Source organism: Leucoraja erinacea, chromosome 5 (genome assembly GCF_028641065.1).
Source record: "Leucoraja erinacea ecotype New England chromosome 5, Leri_hhj_1, whole genome shotgun sequence".
In the NCBI taxonomy this organism is placed as follows: Eukaryota; Metazoa; Chordata; class Chondrichthyes; order Rajiformes; family Rajidae; genus Leucoraja; species Leucoraja erinaceus.
In genome coordinates, this window is record NC_073381.1 from 39,670,614 (window position 1) to 39,687,847 (window position 17,234).

Sequence of the window (17,234 nt, forward strand, 5' to 3'; positions counted from 1 at the left end):
ACGGTAGACTCACGATACACAGTGTATCGTGAGTCTTGCTTGGGAACTTTTTTATCTCAGCGGGCAGGGAGCTGCAGATTGTCGCTCCCTTCAGTTTCACCCCACCTACACCCCTCTGCTTCCCGGCCATGTGTGTGACCCCTTCCCTCCCCTCTCCAGCTCCCCGCCCATTGCACCGGCGTGGGGGCTTTGCACTGTCTTCACGTCGGCAATGCCAGTCACCGGAGATGTCAGGACCAACGGGACACCGACCCCCAGGCCCACTGCAAGCACGGAGATCCCAGAGACCCGCAGCCAGCAGCAGCCCAGCCCCGTTCCAACTCCAGAGGAAAACTGCGAACTAGCGGGAGACATCGAGACCACCAGGAGCCGCTCCCCAATGGGCCGCTACGTCGACAAGTGGCAGTTCGCCCACAGCCCGAGCTGTGCCCCCTCATCGGGACACCGACCTCCAGGCCCACTGCAAGCACGGAGATCCCAGATCAGCAACTCCAGCCCAGCCCCGCTCCAACTCCAGAGGGGCAGCTGCTGCTGGTGCGCAAGGTGCGTCTTGTTCTCGGGCTGTGGGCGAACTGCCACTTGTCGCCGTAGCGGCCCATCGGGGAGCGGATTCCTCTGGAGTTGGGGGAGGGGGGTATTGTGCTGTTTGATCACCCCCTGCTATCCCAGGGACAGGGAGACAGGACGTTCACCGAGGGCGGCCCGCAGAGGTGACAGCGGAACCTCCGGTCGGTCCTCGACGAAAGGGGAACTAAATCCCCATTCATAAAAGAGAAGGTGAGGGTACATTGACCGGGAGAGTAGGAATCCCAAGACAAAGTTGAGTGAGCGTTCACCGAGGGTGGCCCGCAGAGGTGACAGCGGAACCTCGGATCGGTCCTGGAAGAAAGGGGAACTAAAAAGAGAAGTGGAGGGTATATTGCACGGGAGGGTATATCGCCTACCTGGAAGAAACCAGACATTTTTTCCAGGATGTCGTCTGCACACCAAAGCTCACGTTTGGCGTCTCTGCTGCACACGGATATAAGAGTGTGAAAATGCCGCCTTAGGCCGCCTTAGGGCATGAAGCCCCGCTAGGGTGACATGAGTGCGGGAGGTGATTCAATGCTGCGGTCACATTTACAAATTCAGGAATTCATTCAACACACTGCATTTCATACAGACATTTATTCTGCAAGAAAAAAACTACACTGAAGACTCAAACTCGCGACCGAGGAACTGCCGGGATCAAGGCGCAAACTCGCGACCTTGCGGATATGAGCCGAGCACTCTACCACTGAGCCAGCCATTAAAATCTACGCTAAAAAATTTCCATTCCGAAGACCGACAAATTCCAAATTACGAAAAGTGTCTGGTCCCAAGGCTGTCGGATAAAAGGTTGTGCACCTGTAATACTTTCCATCTCTTTATGCAAAGCTTTCAGATGACTTTCATCTTGTTGAAATTGACACTTCTGTGCTTAAACAGTTGCTCTATATATTACATCAGATGCTACTGTCTAATGTAAATATTGCACAAATTAGATTTATTGGTAACTTTTTGCTTGGTAATGGATGTTGGTAAATATTTGAAACTTTTTTAACATTGTGTTTACATTTTTGAATAGGTGGTGAATTTGCTGATGGGCATTTTGTTGACTGTGGCGGTAACTCACCCTGAAACTGTGCCCCCACTGGATATACAGTATGAAGTTATTGGAAACTATTATTCCTCAGACAGAGTAACAGGTATGAGAAATAACTGATATTTCTTTTATTCCTTAGAAGATGATTAGATTACTTAAATGCAATGATTTTCCTCCTTTTGACAAACATATTGGTTTGTCCACCTATGAAACACTTGATCCAGAAACTTATTCTTATAGTGGCAGACACAGCTTTGAGAGAGATGAAACTCAATGTTCATTAACTTTTGCAGAAGAATTTCTATCTTTTGCTACATTTGGTGGGGGTCGGAGAGAGAAGATGATGACTAAATTCCTCGGCATGGGCTGACTTAAAGGACATGTACTTTGATCAAATTTTCACAAGAAGGAACATTACTTTAGATATTTTAAATACCAACTAAGTTGCCCCAAAATGTCCTTAACTCTATAGATAATGCAATCCATTGGCAGAATATAATTCTAATATAATTCTTGTTATACATGTTCAGTGTGTAGTGGTCTGAACTGAACCCAGTAGTCCAGATCAAATTTGATGAAACATCTAAACAAGTGATGTTTAACTTTTTTTTTAAACTTGAGATACACTGTTTTGAACTACAAGCATTATTGCAATTTATGCACAGCAAGGTTCTGTAAACAGTATAATACTGAGGCATTTATATTGTGATTGTTTACTAGCCTACTTGGCAAGGGAGAAGCCCAAATCTCAGTTTAGCATTTCATTTGAAGGATGGAATTTACAACCTCCGATGGTTATGCTCTGGTACATTTTAATGACATGCCATCCTATACCTTGCGTGCTCATCCCTGAACTAAAATTTAACTTCTCAACTACAAGTTACAAAGCAGCATCAGTAATAGTGTTCCTAAACTTCAACTGTTCGAACCAGGTTTTTATTTTTCCTGTTTGCCAGACATCAGGATGAAATAAATAGTTGTCGATTTGTTTTTTTACTATTTTAAAAACACTGCCTATTCTAGACAAAGGACTGTACAGTTCTTGTGTAAAATAAACAAAGGGAGATTTGTGGTGTGGGGGTAGTGAAAGCACTGTGACCAAGTATGTCAAAGCCACTATATTAAAAAATGAGGATGAGGCAAATGCAAACAAAATGTTTTTTTCAGGTATGTATGTAACCTACCTAGTAATCGTCATAGAGCTGTGACTATTAGATAGGTGACTTACAGGCCCTTCAGCCCACCCTGTCCATGCCGACCAAGTTGACATACTGGGTTAGTACCATTTACCTACATTTGGTCCATAACCCTCCAAACATTTCCCATCTATATTTCTGCAAATGTTTTTTTTTTTAAACAATAATTGTTTCTGCTTCTATAGTTTTCTCTGGCAGCTCATTCCTGGTGTGGATCACCTTCTCGATGCAAAAGTCTCTGAGGTTGCTCTTAAAACTCTCGCCTTGCTCCTTTGCCCTCTATTTTTAGAATCCGCCCTGCAGGAAAAAAACTGTTCACATGCCCCTCATAATCTAGTAAACCTCTACAGTTGCCCCCTCACCCCCCTGCACTCGTTAAGTTTTAAAAAAAAAAACAGTTTCTGCTGATCCAATTTCTTCCTATTCATTTCCAGGTGACTCTTCCACCCTTTCCAACTTAATGACATCCTTCCTATAGCTGCACACAGTGCTCCATGTGGTCTCACCATTGACAATACACAATATAATTTGTGTGCCATTGATTTTCATCTGCAATTTGTGTATTTCCATTTAAATATGAATCCCTGGGAAAATCCTCCGTCAGTCCCTAGATGCCAGAGAAACATTTTTGCATGTACTATAGCTGTGCTGAAATTGATCCATCATTAATGCATACTTTGAACGTAAAATCAAAACATAAATAGCGGTTGAATTGGACTAAAGCTAGTATTAATATTGATTCCTGAAATCCATTATTGATAATAGTACAATTGTTGCAGGGTAAACAATTTGGACCAACTACTTTTATCATTGGAAACTGTTTATTTATATTGTCTGAACAAGACAATAGGATTGATGTTAAGACAAAAAACGATATTAACACTTGGGATTATTCTCCATTTTCATTTCAAATTACTAGCTTGTTTGAAATGCAGAATGATATCAATCTTTACCATAGCCGGTTCTTAAAGAACTGATTCCCAAATGTAGAAAATCAATTTCCAGCACATGTGAACTTGGTGAATTTGCAATCAGAGCTAAAGAGAATTATTAATTGAAGGTGTCTTTTTATTGAGAAATACTCAGTTATTTAAGCCAGCTAGATGGTTTTTTTTGATTGTCCAAGACTAGCAGTCTAGTTTGAATTTGCTTTGTTGTTGAAGCCATCTGACAGCCCTGTTTATGATATTGGAGTTCCCTTCTCTTGGAAATAGTATAGCAATTGAATGATGCCTCCATGGCTTGCGTATAAAGTTTAAATTACAAACCTGGCAGTTTTTCCAAATATTCCAATAGACCTGATGAATTTTTTAAAATTAAATTCTGTTTTCATGAATTTGTTTCATTATTTTCTATTTTCTTTTTGTTTAGAAAATGCTTGTGTTGGGTTTACCATCTCTCTTTTGATGTTTACTATCAGTGCCATGTTGGTGTATGGTGCTGTCACTGTAAGTATTTTCATGCTAAGAATTTTGTCCACTAAAATTGTAATCTTTGTAATTGCAAATTCACCTGACTTTCTCTTTACTATTTCCTCTTCATCCAGCATCGTGGAGGATGGCTGATTCCTTTCTTCTGCTACTTGTTGTTCAATTTTGCCCTTTCTTGCCTTGTTGCCATCAGCTCTCTCACCTATGTTCCCAGGATCAAGGACTATCTTAGCCAATTGGTAAGCTTGTTGATCTGTGAAATGTGCATTTTCTTTTTTTACAATTAGCAGATATTAACTTTGCATACACCAATACTAGTATTTCAAAACACATCCTTGATTTCAGTATTTCTGTATGTGTTTTAAATGTTCATTTTGATTAAATGTAGCCTGGCTTTGTAAAGTACAAAATTCATTCCCAAATCATTAATGTTGCTTTGGGAAAATAACATAAGCTTGCTTTATTTAAAATGGTAGATCATTTTTGATTTGTTGATTGCATACCCAGAGCAGCCAAGTAGTACGGATTTTCCGTATTTTGTACGGAAACGCGATAAGAATACTGATGTACGATTTTGTGTTGTTAAATACGGATTTTAAATACGGAGTTCAGTTCAGTCCAAAGAAGGGGTCTCGACCAGAAACGTCACCTATTCCTTCTCTCCAGAGTCACTGCCTGTCCCACTCCAGGTTTAAACAGAGCGCTGTCAGTTTAATGCGTGGGAATTTAAACGAAGAGCTGTCGGCTATAGCGCTGTGGGTTCTAAATATAGCGCTACTGGCTGGAGCGCTATGGGCTTTACACATAGCGCTATAGCCACAGTGCTATGGGTCACAGACTGTTCAGGAAAATTCTCGTATAACAATGAGTCTTTGAAATTCTCTTTGAGCCTTTGATTATTTTTCAGGCAGTGGTAGAATTCGGGATAAGCCTAGTGGTGAAAGGTTACCAGTGGGATTGCAGTTACATTGGGATTGGCCTTGATTTTACAGAACGGTGGGTGGGCACAAGGGGGAGAGAGGGAGGGTGGAGAGAGGGAGAAGAAGGAGAAGGAGGGAGGAAGGGAATGGGAGGGAGGATAAAAAGGGAGGAGAGATGGAGGGTGGGAGGGAGAGAAGAGGGAGGGGGGAGAGTGCGCGGGAGGGATGGAGAGAAGGGGAGGGATGGAGATAAGGGGAGAGGGAGCGAGAGGGGGGGGAGTGGAAGGCTTCCAAAATGGCTTTTACATCATCATCCGGTGCTAAAAGCAGGAAGCAGCCATTCAAACTGCAGTATACAAAGAGATGGCAATGGATGGACCGTCAAGTAAGGTGCGTAGAAGACATGTCAATTGGTAGCAAAGTTATGCATCCTTGTACTCTTACATGGGTATGAGCGCACATTAAAAAAACTGGCACCGCGTAAAAATACTGATTTCCTCAACAAAATACTGATTTTCAGGTACTAGAATAATGAAATGCTCTGACAAAACTTGGCAGCTCTGCATAACCAAGTTACCCAAAAGTCTCCTTCCATTGAATAACATTGTTCCATACCATTGGCTTCTAAAGCTCTTATATGGCATGATAATTGGCAGACTGGAATCTAGATGTGGACATAGCACTCTTTATTTTTAGTATTGTGTAATTATCATCTCATTTATGCCCAGACCTTTCAAAATGTGATTGTTCTTTAGATATGCTTGTGGTTAAATATTTTAATGCCAGTGAAGTACTTGTAAAATGTTGATGTTGGTGTTGGAGTATGTTTAACTTGAACTACCAGAATATTGTATACAGGTCCTCCCCAGGTTTTGAAAGCTTGACTTGTTTGAACTTGTACATATAAACAGTTGGGAGACCGGCGACATGGATTTGCTGGCTGCTGTAGGGCTATAGGCATCCTTTATCATGTGGGAATGCGGTTGAAGGCTGCATTTCTGACTTTTTTGTGATCTGGGAGCAACTTGTAAATATATGATTTCCGTAATAAGATAAAATTATTCATATTGCTAATTAATAATGCAGCTATGGCGTCAGCCTAAACAGGGCCACTCATGCTCGAACCCTCGTCAGGAGATACGAGGGCGGGCACGTGACGTCATGGGCTAGAGGGAGTGTCCTGATACAAAAGCTCTCTCATCGCGAGACCTTCAGAGTCAACTGGCAGCTGAGCAGGGAACAACCTCGCTCAGCTGCAACAACGTTGTATTATAGTTAGCGCTCCAACTACCACCGAATAAATGATTCTTTAAACCGGCCTGACGACTCATCTTTATTCATCACGTATGGAGACGTGATGTCTGCAGCTGGCTGCCCAGCCCTGCAGAACGATGCTGCAGCCAACTCGGCCCTGCAGTGAGGTATGCCGCCTCTTCCCCACAAGCTGCCGCTCTCCCGCTCCCGGCAACTACGCGAGCCGCCTTGTGCGACGGCCGCCGAACTCCCCAGCATGACCTGCCCGGAGCCGACCACTGGAGCAGAGAGGCTTTATCAGCCGCCGCTGCTCCACCAGCTGCTGCAGGAGCTGCGAGTTTAGCAGCCTCCTGCCCCACAGCAACGCTAACACGCCCGACGGCCCCGGGAGCAGAGAGAGAGAGAGAGTACCTGCCGCTCTCCCGCTCCCGACAACAGGCTAGGCCCATACCCTGCACCGCACCGGGCCTCACCGCGGACACGGCAGCAGACCCGGCCCAGCAAAAGGACTCGGCGCGGCCACGGCTCCGCGCCTTGCACCTCACCGGCAGACCCGGCACTGCAACAGGCCGGCCGCTGCCCAGGGCCTAGCCACCCGATAGCTCGGGCTTACCTGGGGCGCCTGCCGAAGAAGCCCTTTCTTCACCTCACCGGCATGGACACTGAAGATCCCTGGGCGCTGTCTGCCTGTCCGGCCCAGGGATTCAATCGCTGGCGAAGTCCGCTTCAGCCGTTAGGCAAAATGGCCACCGCGGCTGCCTGAAACACGCGGCCGAACAACTACAAACATGGCCGCCGCGGCCGGCCGGAAGAGAAACACAAACTCACCGTCCACAGCACCACCTTCCGGCCGGATGCCGTCACTGCAGCACGACCACCGGCAACTGCGCCACCGACAGGTCAGCCTCCGTCGCTGCAGCCTCACCACCGTCACCGCGCCACCTTCCAGCCGGATGCCGTCACTGCAGCCTGACTACCGGCAACAGCGCCACCGTCAAGACGACTGCCGTCACTGCAGCCTGACTACCGGCCACAGCGCCATCTTCCGGGTTGGATGCCATCACTGCAACACTATTCTGCACTATGGACAATTTGAACTTTGGACGCTGATGGCACTGTAATTTTTCTTGTTGCTGTTCATTTTGTGTTAACTGTTTTTCCACGCCTGGTTCAGGAATTGTTTTGTTTATTTTATCTCCGGCGGCTTCTGCATCGGTCCCCTCGCACCCCTCGGTACCTCGTGATCGCCCACGCAGAGCGTCACTGCGCCCGTGGAGCCTCCTTCCCGACTCTCGCCCGGGGTGTTCCCAGCCCACGTGTAGGAGCTGCCCTCGGCCGTTATTTTCCTTCCTTGTTGCCGACGTCTCCCAGCCGTTGTTGGGGGACGTATTTCTCAGGACACTCCCTTCGCTGGTCGAGGAGATACGGCTGTGTCTCTTCCGACCAGCGGCTTCTGCATCGGTCCTCTCGCACCCCTCGGTACCTCGGGATCGCCCACGCAGAGCGTCACTGCGCCCGTGGAGCCTCCGTCCCGACACTCGCCCGAGGTGTCCCCGACACACATGCAGGAGCCGCCTTCGACCATTCTATTCCTTCCTCTGGTTCTGGGGGGGGGTCCTGCGGCGTCAGCCTAAACAGGGCCACTCGTGCTCGAACCCTCGTCAGGAGATACGAGGGCGGGCACGTGACGTCATGGGCTAGAGGGAGTGTCCTGATACAAAAGCTCTCTCATCGCGAGACCTACAGAGTCAACTGGCAGCTGAGCACGAGGGAACAACCTCGCTCAGCTGCAACAACGTTGTATTATAGTTAGCACACCAACTACCACCGAATAAATGATTCTTTAAACCGGCCTGACGACTCATCTTTATTCATCACGTATGGTGCCGCTACACAGCTGCATTTTTTTTTTGCTCTGACTGATGTGCTATGACTTTTTAAATCCACAATAGTGGTTACAGTATTAAATAGAAGTGTTATAATTGTAAGTTAACATTTAATATGTACAGCACCTAATTTCTTTACCTTTTTACAGCCTGATTTTCCTTACAAGGATGACCTACTTGCTTTGGACTCCAGTTGCCTTCTGCTGATGGTTCTGCTTTCTTTTACCATTATTATAACTATTAAGGTAAGGTGGGAGAAGCAGTGTCAAAGTAATGTTTTGTATGCCATGTTTCTTCTAAGGTAAAAAACAATGTATTTAATTAATCAGAACAGATCAAGCTTTGATCAAAGGCATTAAATTCCCACCCCACCCCATCCAATTTTCTGCATTATATACGATTTCCAATTAATCTACTAACTAAAACATCCCTCAGTTGTGAGTAGATCGGGACACAGGAAAAGCTCCCTCAGACATAGTGTGAACATAGAAACACTACATTACTGATTGCTGTGAGATTAGTTTTGCTCTGATTGATATGCTATGCTATGAAAATTTATTTTGAATCCAGAATAGTGGTTACAGTGCTAAATATTAGTAATGAAAATGTAAATTAGTGTTTAATATGAAATGGAATGAACCCAGATGACGGGAGCTGTGCAGCAACGTTGTTAAAACTGCTGTGCCACTATGGCCATGGGAACCTGATTTTGATGCACTTCGTCAATTCTTATTTGTCTACCCACTGGCCGTCTTCAGTTTTCTTCCTCATTAACGGAAAAATAAAATGAATGCCAAGGCTAGAAACCTGGAAATAAAAAAGCCAAATGTTGGAAGTATACTGATTAAAGATTATTGATTGAAACATTAGTTCTGTTTATCTCTGCAGAAGATATCTGACGTTGAGTATTTCCAATGAGTTCTATTTTTACTGTAATTCATTAATTGTTCTTTCACTATTTCTTTGGTCTGTTAGAAATGTGGTCTACGATACATTCTCTGATAATGAGCCATTCTTGCATCATGTAGTATCTGTTTTTTTTTAATAAAACACGTCCAGTTTATCATTGACATTTATCCTCTCCACCTGCTCTAATACATGAAAGCAGTCTTTTTTATTCAAACATCTTATGTGTTTAAAATTCTATTAACAAATCCCTGTCTATCTGGTTCCTGGCATTAAGAACAATTTACTTGACCACATATACTTATTGGGGGTGGGGTGTGGGGGAGCACCCACAAACTCAGCAAGTCAAGCAGCATCTCTGGAAAACATAAATAGGTGTTGTTTTGGGGTTAGGCCCCCTCTTCAGGCCTTATCCATGTTCTCCAGAGATGCTCCCTGACCTACTGAGTTACTGCAGTACTTTGTCTTTTTTATTGTGAACTGGCACCTGCGTTTCCTTATTTCTACTCTTATTTGGAATTGTTTCATTTTGAACTAGAAATCTACCAATGTTTTGCTACATCAAACAGAACCAATTATGGGTAAATGCATTAATTTTCTCTCATGTCTTGCAGGCTTACTTCATTAACTGTGTTTGGAACTGCTACAAGTACATCAACAACAGAAACACACCTGAGATAGCTGTATATCCAGCTTTTGAAACACCAATACAGGTATGCAAAAAAAGGATCGAATTGAAGGGTTGTATCTGCTTTTTTCTCTTTTTACATCTTAAATGGTGTAAATTTCGAACTGTCCTGTCTTCATCTCTACAGAACTCTTTTTATTGGGTACATTTCATCTCCGTGACATAACCTTTGAAGCACTGGTTTTAATTTTTTAAATGTCCAAATTCTTATTATAACTAATCATGTAATCTCAATCATGAAATTGCATCAATTGTACGAAAGCTATACATAATTGTCAAGTGGTATTATGACTTGGTCATGGAGTTTGTCAATGTATTCTCATTCAAGCAAATTATTTGGGCCATGAATTTGTTTTTGGCTTCGGTATTGAAAATGTAACAAAACAATAATGAGACTAAGTAGATGCAACATTTTTTAACAACTTTTTGTAATTTCTTATTTATTGGGCACTTTTTAAAAGTAATCACGTTGTCTTTCTGAATACTTTATTTGCCTATTATGGGAATATCAGATTACGTTCAATCCCATAGCACAATTTAACACGTGAGTATGTTGTAGGATTGAAATATTCCTGTGTTTTCAAATTGTAGCATGTACAGAAATAAAAAATAATGTTGCTCAAATAATTACTACACCAAATGTTTAGAAAGGAACCAGTTTCAGTATTCTATGTTAGCATATTTTGGTGCATGTTCTAGAATTGATTTGTAGTATTAGAAGGTTGGGTCCATTCTTAACTTCCCCATCAGTGTTCAGCTCAACAAGTGCATTCATCCATCCACCTATCTCATTCCTATCAATAGCTTACCCCTGGTTGCCCGGAGTCAGATCATTGTTACTGCAATGTCTTGAGAAACAATCCTATCAAATATTACCTTTTGCAATGCTGAATAATGTTCACCACAGCTGTTTGTTTAGAAAGCTCTGCAGTTCCTTCAATAACCTAATTTGCTTTGGAGAAAACCATGCCTAGCCTATGCAATCTCTCTCCATGATTAGCATCCTCCAATACAGGAAACGTTGCAGTGCTTACTCCAGGGCGGCCACCACCTTCCTGTGGCGAGGCATCCAAAACTGCACACTATACTCCCACGTGTGGTCTAACTAGTGTTGTGCAAAGTTGTAATTTCATAACCTAACTTTTATATTTTATAGGCTGATCTATAAAGACAAGCATGCTTCATTCTGCCTTCTCATCTGTGTGTTATTTTCAAAAAAACGATAGACAAAACACAATATCTTTGTTCATCAACATTCCTTAATGTCCCACCATTTGCTGTTTGTGTTCAATCCCTATTTGACTTTGCTAAATGCAGCAAGTTACTCTTGGCCTTAAATTCCATCTGCCAATCAGTTTTCCATCTGATCTATACCCTGTTGCAGGCTTGGAACCTTCAACACCATCAATTTTCATTCATTCCACAAACATACCAATCACATCACCTTGATTTACATCTAAAATGATAATATATATCGTGAATAACAAGGGTGGTGGCAGATACAATGCTAGTCACAGACTTCCAAATAGAAAGATTATCTTCTACAGCTATTTTCTTTATCCATCACTAAGCCAATTTTTGACTGAAATGCATCAACTTACCTTGGATCCCATGTGTCTGTTTAAGCTCTGGGCCAGCTGACTGTCTAGAAACTCATCACATCTGTTAAAGTCCTGTCTTCATCAATCTTGGTTACTTCCTCAAAAAGAAACTTGGTTAGATTAGTAGTACAGGGTTTCCTCACGCAATGCCATGCAGGGTATCTCTGATCAGTTCCAATCTTCTTAAATGTACATATCCCTTGGGATTTTCACCAGGAATTCCTTTCCACTGATGTAATGCCCATTAGCCTGTTACTTGGCGTACCCCTGTTGCACTTAAATACTAGAATAGCAGTAGCGAAGCCCCCCCTCCCCACCCATACATAGATCATTTTTAGCTAGGAGAAAGAGTGGAGTCATGGGCCTCCTCCATTGTCTGAATGAGGCCCAGTGCAAATTGGAGGAACAGCATTTAGCATGGGCAGCTTACACCCCAGTGGTATGAATATTGACTTCTCTAACTTCAAGTAGCCCTTGCTTTCCACTCTCTCCATCCCTTACTCTTCCTAGTTCTCTAACCAGTCTGACTGTCCAGTCAGTTTGACCCTTGTTTAAATTTTATCTATCACCTTGTCCTATCTAAAAATTGTCTATTCGACATTTTCCTTGATCACCATCCCCTTTGATGTCACGTTTTCACACCTATCACTTCTTTATTTCTTTATCTCCCCTGACTCAGCCGGAAGAAAGCTCTCGACCCAAAACGTCACCCATTCCTTCTATTCAGAGATGCTGCCTGTGTTGCTGAGTTACTCCAGCATTTTGTCTATCTTTGTTCAATTTTCCCTGTATACTTCAGCTTACCTTTATCCCTTGTTTGCAACCTGCCCCAAGCCCAAATGTACATACTTAACTTTATTTATTAGGCATCTTTGTCTTGGATTCTGTACCATACATTGTTTTCTTGGGCAGGGACATGACACTGGCAAGATTATTTCATATACAGATTTTGGATGCTTGGTGTAGTCAATGATGCCCAAGTATGTAGAGTGTTTTCTTCTATTTGGTACATCATAGCTTGATCTCTTTCAAATGTCATATTAACTAAAATCCTACATAGTTCTTAATTCAATTACTAACTTAAATGCACTTTAAGATATTTTTGTTGAAATGGTACAGCTGACTTTCACAATTATTTGTTTTAGTATGTGCTCCCAACCTACGAAATGGCTGTGAAGATGCCGGAGAAGGAACCTCCGCCTCCATACATGCCTGCTTGAACACAATGTAAATCAAAAGCAAAATGAGTGATTTCTCTTAAATTTGAATCTGTTTATCTTGCATTTAAGCTTTGAAACTTTATAAGAGCAATACTGTGTTTGAGTAAATCCTCGTGTCTAGGAGATTTATATTTTGTATGCAACAGTGATTAAAACTAAACCTTGAATATTGAAACTATTTTTAAACTATCTCTTGTTATTAGCTGGGTGATCGTTTTTGATCCATCTACTTCAGTCCAAGATTTTCATCTGAATTATCCTTCATTCAAAATTACATGAGAACCATTTAAAATTTATCTGTATGACATTGAGTGTCAAGTTGATTGTTTTAAGTCAAGAGGACCAAGCTAGTCATTAATTTGAAAGTTGACCATTTGAATAGATGAGCAATGAAAGTTTTGCTGGAAGGCTGTGCAGTTTGACATTGCAATACTTGGTTTCTACCACTAGAGGTTCTTAGTGATTCATTATTAAACGCTAATGCAACCTCTTGAGGCAGAAATCATGTGTTCTACACAGAATATTTCCACTGATCCTTCCATCTTTCTGCTTATAGACTTCAATGCTTGGCACTGTAAATTCAGAATAGTGAATTGTCCATTTGCAGTAAGGAAGTGTACTGTTGAATGTATGGGTCAAATATATTTGCACTTGTTGACTTTTTTTCCTATTTGTTTTAAGATACTTTTCAGTTTAATTTGAATCCTTTAAGTGTGAAATAATAATAAAGACATTGTTGCTGTTTTCTGCATTGTATAGCTGATAAAGTTTAAACAGTTTCATTTTAATGGTCACATGGCTTTGTTGTTTTGATTAACAATAATACTTCAATTTATGTTGCAACTAAGTTTCACTTTCAGCTGACTAGTTGAATTAAATAACTGATGTATCTCCATGTACCTAATGAATAGGTTGATTCTGGAATAAAACATAATTTGTTATATTAAACTAATGAAAATGCATGAATTATTTCTTGACCCAACCTGATAGAAAGCATTTGAGTCTGGAATATGGTACTCCCAAGCAGTTTATGAAGGTGATAAATCATACTGATTTATTCATTTCATTTTGGTTTTTGAAACTCCATGCTCATGTACATGAAATCTATCCTCTTGTGTGTTCTAGTTGAGCTTCCCCTTTTGCTCTACTAGAACTTTTTATTGTCTTGTCCTTTCAACCTAGTACAAATCTGAGCTAGTGTGTTCTGATTAAAGCGAAATGGTGCTCAAGGACAGCATGGTAACATTTTAATCAGAGGTGTACAAGGAGAATGATGGGACACAAAGAAGTTCCAGAGTTCATGCCTTAGACATAGGTTAATGATGAAACAAAGGAATTGAATAAGAGGAAAGCTTATTTAGAAGTAAATATTTCCCAGGAACTCGAAATGAGGTGGAGGAAGCCCATGGAGGGTTTGAGTAACAAAGATGTTTTAAGTGTAGAGCCATCATAGGTCATTAAAGAAAAGTGATAGATGAACAAGGTTTGGATAGTATATTATGGTAACGGGTATGGAAGTTGGGGGAGGGTTTATATCTGATCTCATCTTTTGTTCATTCTCTTGACTTCTGAAAAAAATCAGAACTAGTCAGAAAAGTACACAGTACTAAAAGCTGTTTCTTTGCATCTATTGATATATCTTGTAACCATTCAAATTCAGATTAAAGTTAGGTGTACAGCAAATTCAGATTAAAGACCTTTTTGGTGTACAGCATTTAGTGTCTATCAAGCTCCAATTTATACTCACATATAACTTTTTATTCTAACTGCATTCCCTTCTATCATTTACTACACTATTATGCCCCTATCCCACTTAGGAAACCTGAACGGAAACCTCTGGAGACTTTGCGCCCCACCCAATGTTTCCGTGCGGTTCCCGGAGGTTTTTGTCAGTCTCCCTACCTGCCACCATTCTGAAGTCATGTCCTCTTGTTTGAATCTTCCCTATTCTCAAAGGGAAAAGCTTGTCCACATCAACTCTGTCTATCCCTCTCATCATTTTAAAGACCTCTATCAGGTCCCCCCTTAACCTTCTGCACTCCAGAGAATAAAGACCTAACTTATTCAACCTATCTCTGTAATTTAGTTGTTGAAACCCAGGCAACATTCTAGTAAATCTCCTCTGTACTCTCTCTATTTTGTTGACATCCTTGCCCGCCATCTGCCTATCAATCCCATCCCCTCCCCTGTATCAGCCTATTACCAATTGGACTTTATCTGTCCCTCCTCTAATCCAGATTTTACACTTATCACACCCATCCCCCACCCCCTCAATCAGGCTGAAAGGTATCAACCAGAAACATCTACCCATATTCTCCAGAGATGCTGCCTGACCCACTGCATTACTGTACCATAGTGGGTTTTGTCTTATAAGCCAGCATCTGCTGTCCCTTGTATACACCTTTACCAATCAGTTTGCTTTCTACTATCCACAGTATTCGTTCTTGTCACCTTGATACAAGATTATCTCCAAAGTTGCACCAAGTATGGGGAAGGAATTTTTCAGCACAGGCATAGCTGTTCCCTCATAGCCCCAACAATCCTGTGCTGAAAAATTCCTTCCCCATACTTGGTGCAACTTTGGAGATAATCTTGTATCAAGGTGACAAGAACGAATACTGTGGATAGTAGAAAGCAAACTGATTGGTAAAGGTGTATACAAGGGACAGCAGATGCTGGCTTATAAGACAAAACCCACTATGGTACAGTAACGCAATGGGTCAGGCAGCATCTCTGGAGAATATGGGTAGATGTTTCTGGTTGATACCTTTCAGCCTGATTGAGGGGGTGGGGGATGGGTGTGATAAGTGTAAAATCTGGATGAGAGGAGGGACAGATAAAGTCCAATTGGTAATAGGCTGATACAGGGGAGGGGATGGGATTGATAGGCAGATGGCGGGCAAGGATGTCAACAAAATAGAGAGAGTACAGAGGAGATTTACTAGAATGTTGCCTGGGTTTCAACAACTAAATTACAGAGATAGGTTGAATAAGTTAGGTCTTTATTCTCTGGAGTGCAGAAGGTTAAGGGGGGACCTGATAGAGGTCTTTAAAATGATGAGAGGGATAGACAGAGTTGATGTGGACAAGCTTTTCCCTTTGAGAATAGGGAAGATTCAAACAAGAGGACATGACTTCAGAATTAAGGGACAGAAGTTTAGGGGTAACATAAGGGGGAACTTCTTTACTCGGGAGAGTGGTAGCGGTGTGGAATGAGCTTCCAGTGGAAGTGGTGGAGGCAGGTTCATTGGTATCATTTAAAAATAAATTGGATAGGCATATGGATGAGAACGGAATGGAGGGTTATGGTATGAGTGCAGGCAGGTGGGACTAAGGGGAAAAAAAGTTGTTCGGCACGGACTTGTAGGGCCGAGACGGCCTGTTTCCGTGCTGTAATTGTTATATGGTTATAAAGGCCAGAAATGAAAATGCAGGCTGTGTGAAACAAAGGGATTGATGTGGTGGTTGGAGTGAAAGGAAACGACCAAGGGATCTCTATCCTAGTTTTGTCTTGAAGGAGGAGGAGCAAGAGCAGAACTAAGGAACACTGAGGAGACACGAACGAGGGGTTCATCTATGACCGTAGGGGGGGAAATCACATTTACAATAGACCAAGGACATCTAAAAGTTCAATAGGGTCTTTGCTAGAGGCAGGCTGGGAGGACATGTGGTCCAGATAACTGAAACTTGTAGCTTGAACAGAAACCCAGTCAATTTCCTTGTACTAACACTCATCCACCTGGCGGAATATGCCCTCGCTCTCAATAACTTCTTTGGCTCCTCTCGCTTTCTCCAAAGAAGGCTATGCTTGCCTTCTTGTTGGTTGTGTTGAACAGTCCTTATTCTAAATGTACACTGGCACCATGCCCTATGTTTCTCTGCTACATCGACGTTTGCATTGGGGACTCCCTCTTACACTTGTGCAGAGCAAATTAATTTCATTAACTTTACCACTAACTTTCACCCTGCGCTCACTTAGCCTGGACTATCTCTGACACCTCGCTCCCTGTTTTTTATCTCTTTTTCCATCACCGGGTACAGACTATTAATTAATGTCTACTGCAGACCTACCAACTCCCACAGTTATGTGGACTACATATCTTCCCACACTGTCTCTTGCATAGACATACTCCCCTACTCTCAATTTCTCTGTTTCTGCCACATCTGCTCCAAAGATGAAGCCTTCCATTCTGGGACCACCAAGATGTTCTTTAGTAAATGTGATTTATTTTTTTTCCCCCTGCTGTCATGGATGGATCCCTCACCCGCATCTCCTGTGTGTCCCATATTTCTGCTCTCATTCCCCTGGACGGAACGAGGATAGACTTCTCTTTCATCACACCAGCTTTTATCCTACGCCATTTCCGTCACTTCCAACGTGATCCCACCACCACCACTCAAATCTTCCAGTCCTCACCCCTTTCTGCCTTCCACAGAAACAGTTCACTCATCCCTTCCATCCAAACTACCCCTTCCCCCAGGTACTTTCCCCTGCAAACACAGGAGATG

The 17,234-nt window shown here is 42.5% G+C and overlaps 1 protein-coding gene across 1 annotated transcript in view; it reads left to right on the top strand.

Annotated features, from left to right (window-relative positions):
• The window catches only part of laptm4a (lysosomal protein transmembrane 4 alpha), a 29,189-nt gene extending 15,506 nt beyond the window's left edge, over positions 1–13,683 (top strand). The window contains exons 2-7 of the mRNA XM_055635400.1: positions 1,607–1,727; positions 4,192–4,268; positions 4,367–4,489; positions 8,460–8,555; positions 9,831–9,929; positions 12,651–13,683. Of these exons, the coding sequence (XP_055491375.1) occupies positions 1,607–1,727; positions 4,192–4,268; positions 4,367–4,489; positions 8,460–8,555; positions 9,831–9,929; positions 12,651–12,725 (591 nt within the window). The 3' untranslated portion in view covers positions 12,726–13,683. The remainder of the gene's footprint in view (positions 1–1,606; positions 1,728–4,191; positions 4,269–4,366; positions 4,490–8,459; positions 8,556–9,830; positions 9,930–12,650) is intronic.
• Positions 13,684–17,234: the final 3,551 nt, after the last annotated feature.